Here is an 18,756-nt window from a genome sequence, read left to right on the forward strand (position 1 = left end):
TTTTTGCTGTTATATTGCATCATTGTATTTTTGCCATGTTTATATGTCAAGTGATTGTTATTTTTTAGCTTTTGTTTTGTTTTTGTTTTTTTACACAAAAAGTACTTAACACTTGCAGAAAATATTTTAAAGGTTTAACAGATGGTTTCACATCAACAGAAAATTCCCTTTTTTAAATGGACTCGTCCACTGGGTGGCAGCATGGCAACAGTTCAATAATCCTAAAACTGAATTAATGATCTACTGTTGTATTTGTTCTGTAACAATAGCAATTTAGACCAATGTTAATCATGACTTATATGGGATATTATAGCAGTTGTTGCCTGATGGTGGAATGTCAAAGCATAATAAACTGTCCCAACTCATTATTTTAATACCTTCAGTGCACTGGATTTTGGGTACTGGCATAAAATAGGTTATAGAACTGACAATATACAAGGAATTATTTTGTATTAACCTCTTCATTAAGCTCATCTGTTTCTATTTCTTTATGTGTAAGGTTGTTTTCCCATATCTCAAAAATAAGTGACTGGTAGCTCTAGATGGCGTTTTCCTATTACTCTCCAGCAATGTGTTAGGAGGGTTGAAAAGGATTATGGTAAAAGCATTTTGTAGTTGTTAAAACGGTCGCTCTACGAATTATTAATGAGCTAAACAAATATTGCATGCAGGGTTTCGCCAGTTGAGCTTTATTTTTATACATGGCAACATAAGGAAGGCAAACACGTGGCAATAAGAGAATGGAAAGGCTATATGAGCAGGACAAGAGGTCGAAAATTGGGAGGGGCTTAGCGGCCAAAACGCTAACGATGAGATCTAAATTACATTCTTCATATTTTAACTTTTAAGTGTTTATTTTTAATTCAAATACAATTAAAGTTTCACGGTGTAAATATCGTCTAGATGGCTGTTAAAGTAACAATTGATTACGTTGTCACGTGGTTCATGTTACTTTTCTCAGCGCCTGTCAGGATAAGTCAATCACAATTGTTTCTTGGTCACTATTATTAAACATATTTTATAGCTACTGTAGGTGCAGGTTTCTATTTAAATGTTAGGTACCAGTCCTGGTAATTTACGACTACACTTTTAAAAAACACAAATGGCTCCAATCAAACACAAAAGGTCCTGAGATTTGTTAGCAGCTCACTGAAAATGTACCTTTGTGAGCCCCCAAGCGCCCCTACAGGAAATTAGGTTTGAACCACACGCTTTCAAGCCACATTTCCCATCCGCTGATGAAAAGAAACAGTCACGTGATCTTGAAGCAGGAAGCGCAGCCACATCCACACAGCAGCACTAGAGTGAAACTGCAGACAGCTCGACCTGAACGCCCTAACGAGGACTGAGAATAAACCAATTAGACACCATGTTTTGGAGACTTTTCTTCGTGACGTTATTACTAGCCCTCTTGGGATCAATGACAGGACAGGAATTTGGGAAAGGTGAGTAAATTTATCATCTTTAATGTAAGAGTGAAACAGCGTGTCCTCACGCAAGCCAAAACAATCTCTATCACGCCATCGGCTAACACCTAAACTGTGATTTTAATTAGGGGTGGTGGCGATTTCAGTTCCATAACTGTTCAATTTTTTTAGCACTTTTGAGGAATAAATATTGGGTAATGATTCAGTTCTTATTACATCAACTGCCCTCATCAGTCTGTTGCCAAATGACGAGGTCATTTTAGGTTTCAACAGAACTGATAAAACAATTCAGAAATAAATTATTTCAAAAACTATACCTACATAGAAATGTTAAAGAACCGACTTATAAGAGTAATTCGCACGGTAATCTGACTACACTGATCGCCCTGCATGTTTTAAAACACAAAAGAACCGATTCCTAAGAGTCGTTTATTCAGGAGTTAAACTTCTCTGGTCGCTCTGTATGTTTTTGATTTACTTAAAGAATCGACTCGTAAGAATCAGTTGTTCGAGAATTTCGTGATATAACGTTATATTTTGCGCGCTTGTAAGTACATTCGGTAGTGGCGTAGTACAGGAAACTACGGTGTCTGTTCCATACCGGCGGAAGTGTGAACGTTCGACTGCTGTCTTTCTCGTTTTTTAAAAAAAGAATTGTTCTAAAGAACCGGTTGTTGATTCCCAACCCTAGTTTTAAAAAAACGAAACGCGGCTGATGTACTTTGGCCTCGTTCCGCAATCTCATGTGCTTTTTCGTAACTCAGATATTTAGACTTGTGTGTTTCTTTGTACTTTATTTGTTTTCGATTATGCCCTGGCCTATACCGAACTCAAAATAGTATATTTTCTTCCCTAACTGAAATAATTAATCACTTACAATCTGTCACACAAAATGATCGCTGTCGTGCCGCTGATATGTAATCAAATACATTTTGTTGTCTTGTGGCTTTGCTTCCATTTAGATCCACTGCGATTTTATGATCTATATTTATACCGAGAATCACATGTTGGGCTGTAAAACAAACCAGAGAAGCCTGTCTTCACCACACACACTCACACTCACACTCACACTCACTCTCTCTGTTGGGAAAAAGACATGCACTTGGACTGTCTTAAAACCTAGTGGGCTGCCTACATAGACAGCAGATTTGGGTTCCTTTAAAGTCAACATGAAATGTAAATTCACTCTGTTTTGTAAATTCAAGTTATTTATCTTATTGTGAAAAAATAATCTGTGCATATGTTTAATTTTTAAAAATGTTTTGACATTCTCGTAATATTTCCTCAATGTCATAACTGAATATTCTGGTGAAGTATGCAGGACTTAGTCTGCTTAAACCTGCGCCTGCAAGTTTACATTAATCTGCCTCCACTTTTGATTACAATGCTCATATCTCAAAATGAACCGATAACACAACTGATACACAAACCAAGTCCTCAATCTACATTTTACACTCGGATGCACTTTACATTATGAACGAACAGATCTGTTGTTGCTTCAATTTCATCGCAACTTTAAGGTCACTAGGGTTTCAAACAACCTTTGTTTAGGTTTTGCCAGAGACATCCGATCATGTTCACTTGGTCACAAGACTCGTTGGTCCCCTTCCCAGTTTTTCTGTCCAGCTACTCCTTATCTACACTATTTAAAATTAAATGTGTCGTTTCAAAAGAAGAGAAGATTCTAGATTCTAGATAGCATATTGTGAGCATGGCTCTGTTGTCTTTTACCTAGAGACTTATATTTATATTTTATATTCATATTATATTCATATTTTGTTTTTATATAGTTTTTCTTGTTTTCAGGTTTAAAGGCATAGAGATAACACTGACGCATGCTCTGGCAGCTAATCTAGGTCAACAATGGAGCAAACAATGTGTTGCTTGATTATGACATGATTGTTGTAAATCTCAATGATGTTTTGTTAGGCATGCAAGAGATGTTATTTAATGGTTGGTTTGTTTTGCAGATGAAGACTGTAGTTCATTGAAAGGTTGTGCTGCCTGTGAAAATGTGACTTTCTGCCAGTGGATGAACTGCACAGGTCAGTCAGTCCCTCCTCCATGTCAAATTCAAAGCTCACATGACAACAATTAACTGACCTCAAAACAGTATAATGCTGACAAGGTTGTGTGTTTTCCGAAAAGAGGCTGATAAATCATGGTTGTGTGTGTAAATTTTATATATATATATATATATATATATATATATATATATATATATATATATATATATATACATATACACAGTACAGTCCAAAAGTTTGGAACCACTAAGATTTTTAATGTTTTTAAAAGAAGTTTCGTCTGCTCACCAAGGCTACATTTATTTAATTAAAAATACAGTAAAAACAGTAATATTGTGAAATATTATTACAATTTAAAATAACTGTTTTCTATTTGAATATATTTCACAAAGTAATTTATTCCTGTGATGGCAAAGCTGAATTTTCAGCATCGTTACTCCAGTCTTCAGTGTCACATGATCCTTCAGAAATCATTCTAATATGCTGATCTGCTGCTCAAGAAACATTTAATGTGTACAATTGTACAAAATATTTGTGTACAATATTTTTTTTCAGGATTATTTGATGACTAGAAAGTTCAAAAGAACAGTGTTTATCTGAAATCGAATCTTTTGTAACATTATAAATGTCTTTACTGCCACTTTTGATTGATTTAATGCATCCTTGCTGAATAAAAGTATTCATTTCTTTAATTTCTTTTCAAAAAAATAAAAATAAAAATCCTTACTGACCCCAAACTTTTGAACGGTAGTGTATAATGCTACAGAAGCTTTGTATTTCAGATAAATGCTGTTCTTTTGAACTTTCTATTCATCAAGGAATCTTGAAAAAAAAAAAAAGTACACAACTGTTTTCAACATTGAAAATAATCATAAATGTTTATTGAGCAGCAAATCAGCATATTAGAATGATTTCTGAAGGATCATGTGACACTGAAGACTGGAGTAACGATGCTGAAAATTCAGCTTTGCATCACAGGAATAAATTACTTTGTCAAATATATTTAAATAGTACACAGTTATTTTAAATTGTAATAATATTTCACAATATTATTGTTTTTTACTGTATTTTTAATTAAATAAATGTAGCCTTGGTGAGCAGATGAAACTTCTTTTAAAAACATTAAAAATCTTAGTGGTTCCAAACTTTTGGACTGTACTGTTTCTTATTAAGATAAGTGGTATGAATAAATCAGTTATTATTATATTACTGGAAAGCCTTATTTTTTCCTATTACCTGAAGAGAAAATTCTAAGCATAACCTGTAGTTCCCAGATTATATTATAGTGGGTCTGCTCATATGTCACATCTAAACACAGATCCTGTAACCGTCTAAGGTGTTCCTGATGTGGTGTACAGATAATAAATGAAAACCTGTGTTTGGCAGTTCATTCAGTTCTTAATGCTGGTTTCGGTCAGTGTGAACCTGAAGTAACTGCCCTTTTATCCCTGGAGTCCTTCTCCATGCCGCTTCGCTAATGGATGACGTGAAATGAATCAGAGAGAGTAAATATACTAATGAAACGCACACACTGTTGCTATGGCGCTCAAGGCTCTTCAGAAAAAAGAGAGAGAGAGAGAGAAAGCAGAAAAAAAGTGTCCGTATTATGGATGAAAGTAGAAAATTCAAATTACAACAGAAATAAATCAATACTAATGAAATATATTTCATATATTGTTTCAGATGAAATTAAAATAGGGCTTTAAAGACAAATGATCTCAAACTTCTCCCCATTTTTGTTGTATAAATTTGCACAGATTTGAGTTTGCTTTAACATAGTAGGAGAGATACCTGCTACCAGATAACTATCAAAGATCCTTTGTTATTCTAAGATTCATGGTAAACTATTTAAAATAGGCAGAGACAGTGATTGATAGTTTTGTATTGTTTGCTATTATGCTTGATGCATGGTATTGTTAAAAACTGCAGTAAAGATCCAGAGTTTTAAATGACAATTCCTGCAAAAATCTGATTTTTCTTGTTTACTTATTATGTATTTATTTGTATGAATTTTTTTTTTTTTTCACTTTTTGAAATCTGTCTTCTGGTTAATGGTTAAACAGAATTTATTACACTGCCTTCAACAATACTGTTATAAACCACTTCCTTGAAGGAGCACTTTCACAGGCTTTGTTCTCGACCTTAAAATAAAAGTCAGCTGTCATTCTCCACACATCTTGAGTCTGTATTGTATGAGACTATGCTTGACAGTAAGGAGAAGTGGTTTGACAGGCCCGAGCAGGTGTAGTGTCTGTAACCGCACCTCCCTCTATAACAAAGCCAGTAGCATTAGCATTGTGCTATCAGCTCCCTAGAGATGACGCTATCGGTTTACACTGATTCAGTCAAACAACAGACTGGAAATATCTGGGTCTTTCCTACTGTAGTGCAGACTAGTGGGTAGTATAAACAGGTTCTTTTGATAATTAGAAATAGGATTGCAAATAGTTTTAAGTATTTAATTCTACTTTCATTTTTTTTTAATTGTGTCAAGGTTCAAAATATGGTGTAAAAGCAGATATTCTGTTTTTAGGACAGGGCTTTTTTATTGGTTTTGAGGGCGTTCCCACAAAGCCATGGTTTCCACTGGCCTGTTTGAAACCATTTTCAGGCAAAATCTATGTGTTGCGACATGTGCTGTAAATATACTCATTTGAATTATTGACGTATGGTGCTGTGTGGGTGTAGACAGAAGGCGAGATGAACTGGGAGGCGCAGTGTTTGCGCAACAAATTTTGAAATGTTTCCCTATGTTAAATATTAATTGCTGATGTAATCTGACATAATCATAACTTGATAGCATGCTGTATAATCTTGCCTGGACTATATGTAGTGTTTCATTCACTTCTCTTACATATTGTACTGTTGAAATGTCTTTTGTAATAATAATAATAATAATTTCATTGTTGTTCTTTTATAATTATTGATATTTATAACAAATTGTGTGTATATATATATATATATATATATATATATATATATATATGTGTGTGTGTTTTTATTGTTGTAGTCCAAGGATGATGTACTTATTGTGTCAAAGCACAAATAAAACAGTTATTGAAAATCATTTAAAGGGATAGTTCACCCAATATTAAAGAAAACTCTGTGAAAAAAATGAGTCACCCTCATTTACACCCATTTACTCATCCTCAAATTGTTCTAAACCTGTATTGGTTTCTTTGTTCTTTTGAACACAAAAAAGAATTTTGGTAACCAAACAGTTGCTGGTCTCCATTGACTTCCATAGTATGAAAAAAATGACTGTGTATGTCAATGAGTGAGTAAATGACGACAATTTTTATTTTTGGGTTAACTATCTCTTTTTAGTTTACTGCATGTATTTTTCATATCAGTTATCAGATTCTTAAACCTAAAATAACCTGTATCTGTCATAAAAAGATAGTTCTGGTCTATCTCTAGTTTGTACTAATAAGTTTTATTTTTTATATATCTTTCCAAAGAAAAGAAACCAGGAAATGTATGTGGCGCTTCTCGTTGGCACACGTGTACTGAGACCGAGGCACAGATGTTCACTCTGTTCTGTTAAGAATAGAATCTCAACAGCAGGTTTTGCAGTCTAATCTGTGAAAACCAGTAAAAGCGGGCTGATTGACATCATATTCATTCAACTGATTGCTCCAGAAAGTGCCTGCGCAGTCCTTTTAAAGTAATGAACGTATGCATTTCCCTTCAATCATTACTTGAGCAGGGTAGCTGAATTTGTTTTGCTGTCCATACAAACTGCTGAGGGGTGGGAAGCAGTGTGGAATGTGTAGACATTTTTGCTAGTCAAGCACTTATTCAGAAAGCAAGGAATTGAAAACATCTTGGCGATGTCATAGTGGAATTTCAACAGGAGAGTTGTACCTTTCACAAAAGCATGTGACATTTCTTTCTCTGTGTGTGCTGTTTTGAGGTCACGAAGAACACAATGTACTTTCATACACTGAGCTATAGTTTAAACCAACTGTTTCTTGGAGCTCAGTTCACTGAGAAGGACTTCTTTTGACATAAAATACTCAGGCCGTGACGGTTAAGGACACTCGTACTGAAAGAGAAGGCTGTTATGCTTGACTCATCAAACTTGATATACAGTCACAAAGCAAGCAAGTTTTAGCAACAACCAAATTCTTTTATACTGGCCTTGACTAAGATTACACAAGATTATTTCTCAAACCTTGAGAACCTGGTTATTTGATTTATATATAATATAATATAATATAATATAATATAATATAATGATTTTATTTATTTATTGTGTGATTTTTGAAATGGTTCTACATTTAAGTATTATATTTCTAAATAATTGTCCAAATACCCACACTTGCGGTCTTGGCCACTTAAGAGCTCGTGTGCGCAACAGGAAGTAAGTGTGCAAGACAGTCCCATATCTTAAAAATGCCCAAGTGCAGTGCCCTTAATGCACACTAAACCCACACTTTCTTGAATACCGCTTCTGAGCAGTATTCGGGGCTAAGCGTATCCCATCATGCATTATGTTCGGGAATTCACATGCCCCGAAATCGCGAAATGTCAAGGAAAACATTAGACTGTAAGTTAAATTAATTATATAATACATATAATTTGGTAGTAAAATATAAAGTGTTGCTCATTTTATTGATGCAAAGATGAGTGGGCTATGTGTATTTTGTACAACATTTGCAACTGCTTTTTATCGCTCACAGTAGCACCACAATTTTAAAATAGCGTCTTCTGTTAGTTACATAGCGACCACTGAACAGACATTTAGAAGTGTATTTTAAAATGCAGAGTATTGAAAATAATAATAATAAAAAAAAAAAAAGAAGCTGTAAACGCTTGCATTTTTTTGCAAGACTATAAGTGTGTCCCATCGGGCAATCAAAAGTTCTACACACACTTGTGGTCTTCACGCCCACTTGAACACTTGGGCCAAAAACAGGAAATACGTCATGTACGTAGACAAGTGGTCAAGTGCAAAGACCGCAAGTGTGGGTATTTGAACAAGGCTATAGTTCACATGTTTTAAGCACTTAGTCAATGAGTCCATTGTAACAGGGCTTTCTGAACTTAAGTCAATGACAAACATGAGGAAGACAACAGTGCCGGTAAAGTGGATTATGAAACAATGTGTAAAAATTGAATTATTGCTATTAGTAGGAAGTAGGAATTTGAGCGATGAGCTGTCTGTCATACTTGCAATACAATGCTATTCATGCGTGACGGGGAGGATACTCTAAATGGAAACCAGCTGATTGTGACACACAAGTTTCTGGAAAATCTTCCTTGATTCATCCTCCTCTTTTGCTTTATCTTTCTTATTACAGTGTGACATATTGCCAGTTCTCCTTATTTCTGGATCAATAACCTTTTTTAAGTCATGGGAGTGTTTATGTGACTTTATTCTTTATCTGATGGTATGTGATGTAAGGTTTATCGAAAAATAGATGCAATCACCCCAGTTCTTTCTATGGTCTTTTTAAAAAAAAATCTATTATATTACAAGTATTGAATTAAGCAATATGATATGTGTTACTGCTTTTTATAACAAGTTAACAGAAGTTAAGTGACTTTTTTTTTTTTTTTTAACCAGGTTTCTACAAGGTTTTTTGAGTCAACAATACCACAAATAATCAAAAAATGCCATTTGTTGAAGAATGTATACAATTTTAATTGGTGCAGCTAAAATATTTGTCAAGCAGTTGAGATTTAGATGTCACTATTTGAATAGCAAATTCCTGTTTCTTGCAATTCAAATGCACAGTGACTTTATCTGGTCTTTTTTTTGCCTCGTACATTTCAGATGGTATACCCAAGTGCGTTAATGGCAGTGCTGTGAATGAAACAGCCAACTGCGTCAATGTAAACTGCACAGGTAAGTCCTGTCCTACAATCTCAAGCTCCTTTATATAATAACTAAAATAATGTTTAGTTGTAGCATTCATTAACTTCAAAAAATAAGCTATTATTAGAGTCATTAGCTATGAATGTTGAATGTGACTTGACCAATTGTATGTTTGGATGACTGTTTTCTCTGGACTGCAGATCCAGCACCGACCACCACAGCGAGCCCCACCACCACAAACACTACCAATGGTACAGCCTTCCACTCGCCACATTTGCATTCATACACACCTCAGAACACATACCTACCTAATTCATAGCCCAATGTCTCTTTCATTCAGAGCACATTTAAAAAAAATATTGTTTGACCGTACAATATAAATAAAGAGCCATAAAATAGAATGACAGATAATGATAACGAATAGAAAAAGTAAACAAGAAGATCAACAAATTTAAAATAAATAAATAAATTGATTAATAAAAATTTAGCCCACTTACATCTCAATGATTCAGGTTCCTTACACACTATTAAAGAAGCTATGATATGTTCTTTATTACATGCAAATATAGATATACAGACCTAAACAAACACTCACACAGAACATTTTATCACGTGTATCCGCTTAGAACCAGTCTCACAATGACTTTAAAAAGGAATTGAAAAAGAAAATACACCCAGATCACTTTATAACACAGAGCAGTTTGTAAAATGTGATGTATTGGCATTTTTTTGTTTACCGCTGAAATACAAAAATGAATCTGAACAGCACTTGTTTCTGTTTAGCTACCACGATAACCACTTCCACAGTAATCACCTCTACTTCAGTTGCTCCGACTAACGCGACGGCCACAAGTAAGTACTGCTCTCGCTGATGTCTGCATCTCTTAGAGAGTAGGTTAGGTTTGACTGAAAATTTGTTTTTTCCACAGACAGCACAACATCGTCACCTACAACTCCTCCATCTAAGACGTCCACATTCGATGCTGCCAGTTTCATCGGGGGAATTGTGTTAGTCCTTGGCCTTCAAGCTGTCATCTTTTTCCTTTACAAGTTCTGCAAATCCAAGGATCGCAACTACCACACCCTGTAACACTCTGCTACCTGGAGGCACCACAAAACCTACACTCCGACCCCAAAAGAGAGAGAGAGAGAGAGACACGTATACACAAATTCTATGATATTTCTTAAACACTCTTGTGATTCCCCCATGTTTAGCCTCATAATTGACATTTGATGCCTGTGGTTGGAGCTTAATATTTCATTTATGTTAGAGCTCTCACAAGCACTCATTAACACAAATTCACACAACACAGAGTGATGCCCCTAGTTTTTTCGAGCGTTGGAATTATGGGGTATGCAAAATGTGTCCTGCTACTTTCATGAACAACCACAACTTTCCAAATTAAGTCATGTCTGTTAATGTTCCAATTATTTCATCTTTGATGACAAAACAGTGATTTGTCTCTTCAATATCATGGCCTTTCCCCTGAAAGGCGCATGACGCGGAATCTTCTCATCATGCCTGTGGCAATACTTCCCCATTTCCAGTGTTAATTTCACGATGGTCAGGTATCTTCACTAGAACAGTGTTTTATACAGTTGTCCTGACTGGTTCTTTGTATTCTACCCAGTCCTTCATCATCTTCACCAAGTGCAAAAATAATATCTGTATAGTTCAGGATTGAATGAACGTTATTTTTTTTCCCCCCTTCACATCGTCTTTTGGTTTGTGTCCGCCTGTGTTGTGGTTGCCCATTGCTCTCATTCATACCAACCAAGAGAGCCAAAGTGTTTGTAATAAATTACATTCCCCAGCTTAGTCCCTCATTTTTAACTATCTACAGTTAGAGAACCAGTAGACATCAGTTATCAAAACTAGTTAAACCTGGCATCTCGCTCCCTTTTTCCCCCAATTCTGACAGTGGAGTGCTGGATAATATCAGAGATGCGTTATACACCCTTAGTTAACATCCCATGATCTCATTGGCGATCATTGTGGGGGACTTACCAGCGTATCGGCCATTTTAAGTTGTACTTTTGGGAGTTTATGGGGATTTAGTAGAGGCTCAGCCAATCCAGTTCTACTTAACAGCTGAAATGAGCCTTTATTAGAATTATAAGATTCTGACGGATATGCGAACAGAACGAGGCACTATGTGAGGGGCAGAGTATTGAGGATCCCATTCAGAATGATTGACAGTTGAGTCAAAGTGCCTTTAGGTGGAGGCAGTGGCTTGCTGCCTTAAAAGTGAGCCTTAAGTGTGAATGCGTTCGTTGCGGGCCGCCGCTCTGTGTTAGTGTGTCTGCTTGTATGTCGGTGTGTTTATAGACACGCATGCGTGCTTGTATCAATGAAGTAGATCTAGTGTCTGCCAGCTGGACTGATCGCTATATTATACAGAGTAGATAATTAAAGGTTAATTCATTTGTTTGCGGATTGTGGATTAATGTCATGTTTCCCAAAAGCTTCTCCCAGGGCCATTTCTTGCTAGCACAAAGATATGTGATTCTAGCATTCCCATTCAAAAGCAGATTGATATTTGTATATAATCTGAACTCTTTGACCATAAACTGAAATCAATATAATTTTATATTAGGCACTGAAATGTCTTAAACTGAGGTGTTTAAAATGGGCTTTTTTTTTTGTGTGTGTGTTAAATACCCTTAAAGAGAACTGAAATGTGCCCTAGAAAAGTGCATTCAGGATATGTTTTGTATTCATCTGCAAATTTTGATGGAGACTTAGAATAGAGCTGCGTCAGACTCATAATTTAATGCTTGGGTTTGATTTCTTGAATATAATTATTGAGTAGATTTGTTTCAAATGCAGAATTGACCTAGACTATGCCTAATTCATGCCTTGTTCAGCATATTACGTTTAGTACTCTGTTCATAATGAATTTGTCTGGCTAGTGCGCTGGTACGTGTATAGGCCGAGGGCCTGTATTTTTTTTTTTTTTCCATTCCTCTATTATAAAATTTGAAATGTAATAATCTCGATTAGCTTGCTGCTAATAACTTCCTCTGTGAGTCGTAATGTCGTTGGCTTAGGAAGTGATTCATATTATTTGGGTTGCAAATTTTGTAATGACTGAAATGAATAGATTTGTTTGATGCGTGCTTTAGTTTCATCTGCTTCCCTGACATCCCAGTGTCAAAATGTTCAGTTCCCAGCATTGTGTTAACTGCATGTTTCTCAAAAGATGACTGTTAAGGCCTCCCTCTTTATTGAACCACTCTAACTGCTTGTGCATTGTTATATCACGGTGCTTAAATGCCAAAGGTGTCTATTTTAGCATGAGTCACTAAAAAGCTGCTATAATGCTTCACAAGCTTCATCTTGCCCATAGTGTAGTCAGATAAAATCCATCTGTTTGCCATTTCACTTCAGTTTTGCTAAATTAAAAACACTGTAGAAAAGTTCAGACTGCACAGTGTTTCAATTTTGTAATTTCTTTTAATAATTAACATAAATATACAACACATCACAGTTTTGTCTGTATAGCATCAGGCTACATCCAAAGATCCCACGTAGTTGCAAATGGATTTTAGCTGTGCATGCAAAGGGCTGTAATGGACATGTTACATGTTGGATTTAAAGGGATAGTACACACAAAAATGACAATTCTGTAAATTTTTCACCTTCACATCATTCCAAACGTGTGCATTTCTTTCTTCGGTAGAATACAAAAGGATGTTTTTTTGTTCTTTTGGGTCATTTGTATAGACAAAACACTTAAAACATTCTTCAGAATATATTTTGTGTTCACCATACAATACATTCATACAGATTTGGAATTACAGGAGGGTGAGAAAATGACAGTTTTCATTTTCGGGGTGAACTATCCATTTTTACTTCCAGATTCAGAGCTCAGTGAAGGATGCTAATGTTCATAGTTAAACAACTCAAAATCCTCTCACACACTCAGAGAATTTAACCTAACTTTAAATGGTCTGTGGCCTTGTTTTCTTGTGCCATCATGTTTGTTTGTTTGCATGCAATAGATTTCCATAGAAACAGCCATAACAATGCCATATTTTGCCATCACTCCCTGAGCTAGTGTTGCATTCCTTTCTGCACCTTTTGAAGAAAAAGTGCCTTAATTATTTAAGATTAAATGAAGATATTGATATGTCATGAAGACTTGTATTCAAAGGGATTTTGACCGTTTTAGAGTGAAGGTTTGGTTTATTGAAGTTGTGAGTGAGAGGAACATGGAGTATTGCATCTTGCTTGTGCCAACATTTAGTTATCTAATTACAAAAAGATTTAATAATGTTTTTTTTTTTTTTNTGTAACTCAGGCATACTATGTCCGATCTGCTCCAAACTTCACATGTGTGATAAGAGTCCTGGCCTAAAGACGTCTATATGACAATATTTAGTTATTCATAGCGCCACCTGTTGGCAACAGGAAATGGCATGCTTCACGATTTAATTCACTCCCAGATTCACATTTCAATATGCCACGAAGTACCAAACATGCTAGAGACACACTAAATTATGCAACACTTGGCTGAGTGCTAATTTATGCGATTAAAGCCACGAAAGAAACAGGAAGTTGTTGTAACTCAGGCGTACAATGTCCGATCTGCTTCAAACTTCACGTGTTCAATGATAGTCCTGGCCTGAAGACATCAACATGGCAAAAATTCAGTTATGGTAAAAGCGCACCTGTTGGCCGCAGGAAGTGTGGCATTTCGAAATGACTTTGGCATAATTCTCCTGTATTCACTCACTTAATGCATGACGCCCACTGTTCACTGTTTTCCTGAGGCCAACGGGTGGCGGTGAGCCTGGGTGCGAGGGCCTCTCAACGCTGCTTGCAGCTTTAATTAGGCCCGAGCACCGATGGTGAGGACCCTATTGGAATTGCTCCGTTTATTATTATTATTATATTATTATTATTATTATTCTCCAAAGTAAATCGCATTTTAGAGGGCCTAAACGTGCTCGAAAACTCATGAAACTTTGCACACGCGTCAGAAGTGGTGAAAATTTACGTCTGTTATGGGTTTCGGAATTGGGCGTGGCAAAATGGCTCGATAGTTAATTCACCGTTTTGTGCATTTTCCAGACGTTGTACTTTAACAAACTCCTCCTAGAGCTTTTATCAGATCAATGTCATATTTGGTCATTCTAATCTAAAGGCCTTTGTGATGTTAAATTGCGAAGATCTTGAGTTTTCACTAAAGGGCGTGTCCGTGGCGGCCTGACAAAGTCTGATGTTTCGCCATGAAAGAGGAAACTGTTGTAACTCAGGCATACTATGTCGGATCTGCTCCAAATTTCACATGTGTGATAAGAGTCGTAGCCTAAAGATGTCTATATGATAATATTCAGTTAGTCATAGCGCCACCTGCTGGCAACAGGAAGTGGCATACTTTATATTGTAAATCACTACCAGATTCACATTTCATCATGCCACAAAGTACCAGACATGCTAGAAACACGTTAAATCATGCAACACTTGGCTGAGTGCTAATGTATGCGATTAACGCCACGAAAGAAACAGGAAGTTGTTGTAACTCAGGCATACAATGTCAGATCTGCTTCAAACTTCACATGTTCAATAATAGTCCTGGCATGAAGACATCAACATGGCAAAATTCAGTTACGTTAAAAGCGCCACCTGTTGGCCGCAGGAAGTGTGGCATTTCGAAATGACTTTGGCATAATTCTCCTGTATTCACTCACTTAAATGCATGACGCCCACTGTTCACTGTTTTCCTGAGGCCAACGGGTGGCGGTGCCACGGGTGCGAGGGCCCTCTCATCGCTGCTTGCAGCTTTAATTATTAGGGCCCAAGCGAAAATTCGCGCAGGGCCCTCTTGTTCTTCTAAGGATTATTATTATTTTTTTTTTTTTTTTTTTTTTTTTTTTTCCGTCTTCCGGGGCTTTTTGGGGGCCTTAACATGCTCAAAAACTCTTGAAAATTGGCACACACATTGGAATCCGCGGCCATTAGGACGCCGGAGAGGCTGGTACCCGGGCGTGGCAGGGGGCTCGACAGCGCCCCCTTGAAAAAAGTCTGAAAATTTGGTCCATATATTAAACACGCTTGCACGTATTAGTATGAAACTCAGTACACATATAGACCTCATCGGGCCAAACAACTTTCGTGCTCTAAGTTAAACGCCACGCCAACAGGAAGTCAGCTATTAAGGGTTGTTTGAAAAACGCATGCTCTGGAATTTGATATACTCCTAGACGATTAATCCGATCGCCACCAAACTCGGTCAGCATGAAGTCAAGACACTGATGATTAAAAATTGCCAGCGGATTTTTGATATCTCGAACGGTTTGGCCGTGGCGAGGCAACGAATTTATGGCGAGAAAAAGGAAACAGGAAATGTGTTATAACGTCTGCATACATATATTGATCTTTATGAAACTTCACGAGTGTGTTGGTTATAGGTGTCTGATCACATGGATGTGACTATTGTGAGTCAAAGTTATAGCGCCACCAACTGGCAGCAGGAAGTGTATCACTTTTTGAAATGCTTTTGAGATCACCCTCTTATTTTTACCTGATTTGCTTCAAACTTCATCAGTGTAATGTCAATACACAGCAGATGTAGACCTATGACAGGATTTTTGATATTTGAAATATTGTTGCCATGGCAACAGGTCAAACTGTAATAATATTCTTGAGTGTTTTTGAGGCTCTTAACATGCTTCAAATTGCATGAAACTCGACACACACATCAATATTGTCAACCAGTAGACATGGACAAAGCCATAGAAATGGGCGTGGTGGAGGGGCTCAGTAGCGCCACCTTTTGACAAAAGTGGGGGGTTAGTTTTTCCTACAATCACCAAACTCGGTACACATAATGTTCTCATCAAGCCGGACAATTTTCTAATTTACATTCATTAGCTCCGACCAACAGGAAGTCAGCTATTTTGGTTTGAATGTTAATTTTTTGAAAAAACAGGCTATGAATTTTATACTACTACTCCTACAGGGTTTATCCAATTTACACCAAACTTTTTTTAACTTGTTGCTAACACATTGAAGTTGTTTAATTGCAACGGATTTTGGATATCTCAAACGGTTTGGCCGTGGCGAGGCAACGAATTTATGGCAAGAAAAGGAAACAAAGTGTTATAACTTCTGCATACATTAATTGATTTTGATGAAACTTCGGCTTAGTCTTCGTTGTACAAGGCTGATCACATGGATGTGACTATTGTGATTCAAAGTCATAGCGCCACCAACTGGAAGCAGAAAATGTGTCACTTTCAGCATACATTGAGATCACCCTCTTATTTTTACCTGATTTGCTTCAAAATTCATCAGAATAATGTTAAAACTTGGCACATGTAATCCTTTGAAAATGGGCAGGGAGGAGGGGCTCTATAGCGGCACCTTGTAGTGCAGTAAATGTGGAGTGAATTTGACATAGTCCTTTGATGTTTAACCGTTTTAAATGCCTATTGCCCGCTGTGCACAGTTGCCCTGAAGCCACCGGGGTGGCGGTGCCACCGGGCTTGGGCCCGCCATCGCTGCTCGCAGCTATATTTAGGGCCAAGCGAAAATTCGCGCAGGGCCCTCTTGTTTTTCTAAGGATTTTATTTTTTTAGGGCCCAAGCGAAAATTCGCGCAGGGCCCTTTTTTTTAAGGATTTTATTTTTTTTTTTTTTTTTTTTTTCCGTCTTCCGGGGCTTTTTGGGGGCCTTAACATGCTCAAAAACTCTTGAAAATTGGCACACACATTGGAATCCGCGGCCAACAGGGCCGGGCAGAAGCTGGTACCCGGGCGTGGCAGGGGGCTCAACAGCGCCCCCTTGAAAAAGGTCTGAAAATTTGGTCCATATATTAAACACGCTTGCACGTATTAGTCTGAAACTCGGTACACATATAGACCTCATCGGGCCGAACAACTTTCGTGCTCTAAGTTAAACGTCACGCCAACAGGAAGTCAGCTATTAAGGGTTGTTTGAAAAACGCATGCTCTGGAATTTGATATACTCCTCCTAGACGATTAATCCGATCGCCACCAAACTCGGTCAGCATGAAGTCAAGACACTGATGATTAAAAATTGCCAGGGGATTTTTGATATCTCGAACGGTTTGTCCGTGGCGAGGCAACGAATTTATGGCGAGAAAAAGGAAACAGGAAATGTGTTATAACGTCTGCATACATATATTGATCTTTATGAAACTTCACAAGTGTGTTCGTTATAGGAGTCTGATCACATGTATGTGACTATTGTGAGTCAAAGTTATAGCGCCACCAACTGGCAGCAGGAAGTGTATCACTTTTTGAAATGTTTTGAGATCACCCTCTTATTTTTACCTGATTTGCTTCAAACTTCATCAGTGTAATGTCAATACACAGCAGATGTAGACCTATGACAGGATTTTTGATATTTGAAATATTGTTGCCATGGCAACAGGTCAAACTGTAATAATATTCTTGAGTGTTTTTGAGGCTCTTAACATGCTTCAAATTGCATGAAACTCGACACACACATCAATATTGTCAACCAGTAGACATGGACAAAGCCATAGAAATGGGCGTGGTGGAGGGGCTCAGTAGCGCCACCTTTTGACAAAAGTGGGGGGTTTGTTTTTCCTACAGTCACCAAACTTGGTACACATATTGTTCTCATCAAGCCGGACAATTTTCTAATTTACATTCATTAGCTCCGACCAACAGGAAGTCAGCTATTTTGGTTTGAATGTTAATTTTTTGAAAAAACAGGCTATGAATTTTATACTACTACTCCTACAGGGTTTATCCAATTTACACCAAGCTTTTTTTAACTTGTTGCTAACACATTGAAGTTGTTTAATTGCAAACGGATTTTGGATATCTCAAACGGTTTGGCCGTGGCGAGGCAACGAATTTATGGCAAGAAAAGGGAAACAAAGTGTTATAACTTCTGCATACATTAATTGATTTTGATGAAACTTCGGCTTAGTCTTCGTTGTACAAGGCTGATCACATGGATGTGACTATTGTGATTCAAAGTCATAGCGCCACCAACTGGAAGCAGAAAATGTGTCACTTTCAGCATACATTGAGATCACCCTCTTATTTTTACCTGATTTGCTTCAAAATTCATCAGAATAATGTTAAAACTTGGCACATGTAATCCTTTGAAAATGGGCAGGGAGGAGGGGCTCTATAGTGGCACCTTGTAGTGCAGTAAATGTGGAGTGAATTTGACATAGTCCTTTGATGTTTAACCGTTTTAAGTGCCTATTGCCCGCTGTGCACAGTTGCCCTGAAGCCACCGGGGTGGCGGTGCCACCGGGCTTGGGCCCGCCATCGCTGCTCGCAGCTATATTTATTATTCTTCTTCTCCAAAGTGAATCACATTTTAGAGGGCCTAAACGTGCTCGAAAACTCACGAAACTTTGCACACGCGTCAGAAGTGGTGAAAATTTACGTCTTTTATGGGTTTCGGAATTGGGCGTGGCAAAATGGCTCTATAGCGCCATCTAACGTACAGCCCCGCTCGCTAC

General features: G+C 37.2%; 1 protein-coding gene across 1 annotated transcript; it reads left to right on the top strand.

Annotated features, from left to right (window-relative positions):
- The first annotated feature begins 1,232 nt into the window (after window positions 1-1,232).
- On the top strand, window positions 1,233-12,698 carry cd164 (CD164 molecule, sialomucin). The gene is made up of 6 exons (XM_048206914.1): window positions 1,233-1,445; window positions 3,398-3,472; window positions 9,237-9,308; window positions 9,479-9,529; window positions 10,062-10,130; window positions 10,208-12,698. The coding sequence occupies exons 1-6, from the start codon at window positions 1,370-1,372 to the stop codon at window positions 10,366-10,368; spliced, it is 504 nt and encodes a 167-aa protein (XP_048062871.1). The 5' UTR covers window positions 1,233-1,369; the 3' UTR covers window positions 10,369-12,698.
- Window positions 12,699-18,756: the final 6,058 nt, after the last annotated feature.

The sequence above is a fragment of the Megalobrama amblycephala genome, linkage group LG11, assembly GCF_018812025.1.
Source record: "Megalobrama amblycephala isolate DHTTF-2021 linkage group LG11, ASM1881202v1, whole genome shotgun sequence".
In the NCBI taxonomy this organism is placed as follows: Eukaryota; Metazoa; Chordata; class Actinopteri; order Cypriniformes; family Xenocyprididae; genus Megalobrama; species Megalobrama amblycephala.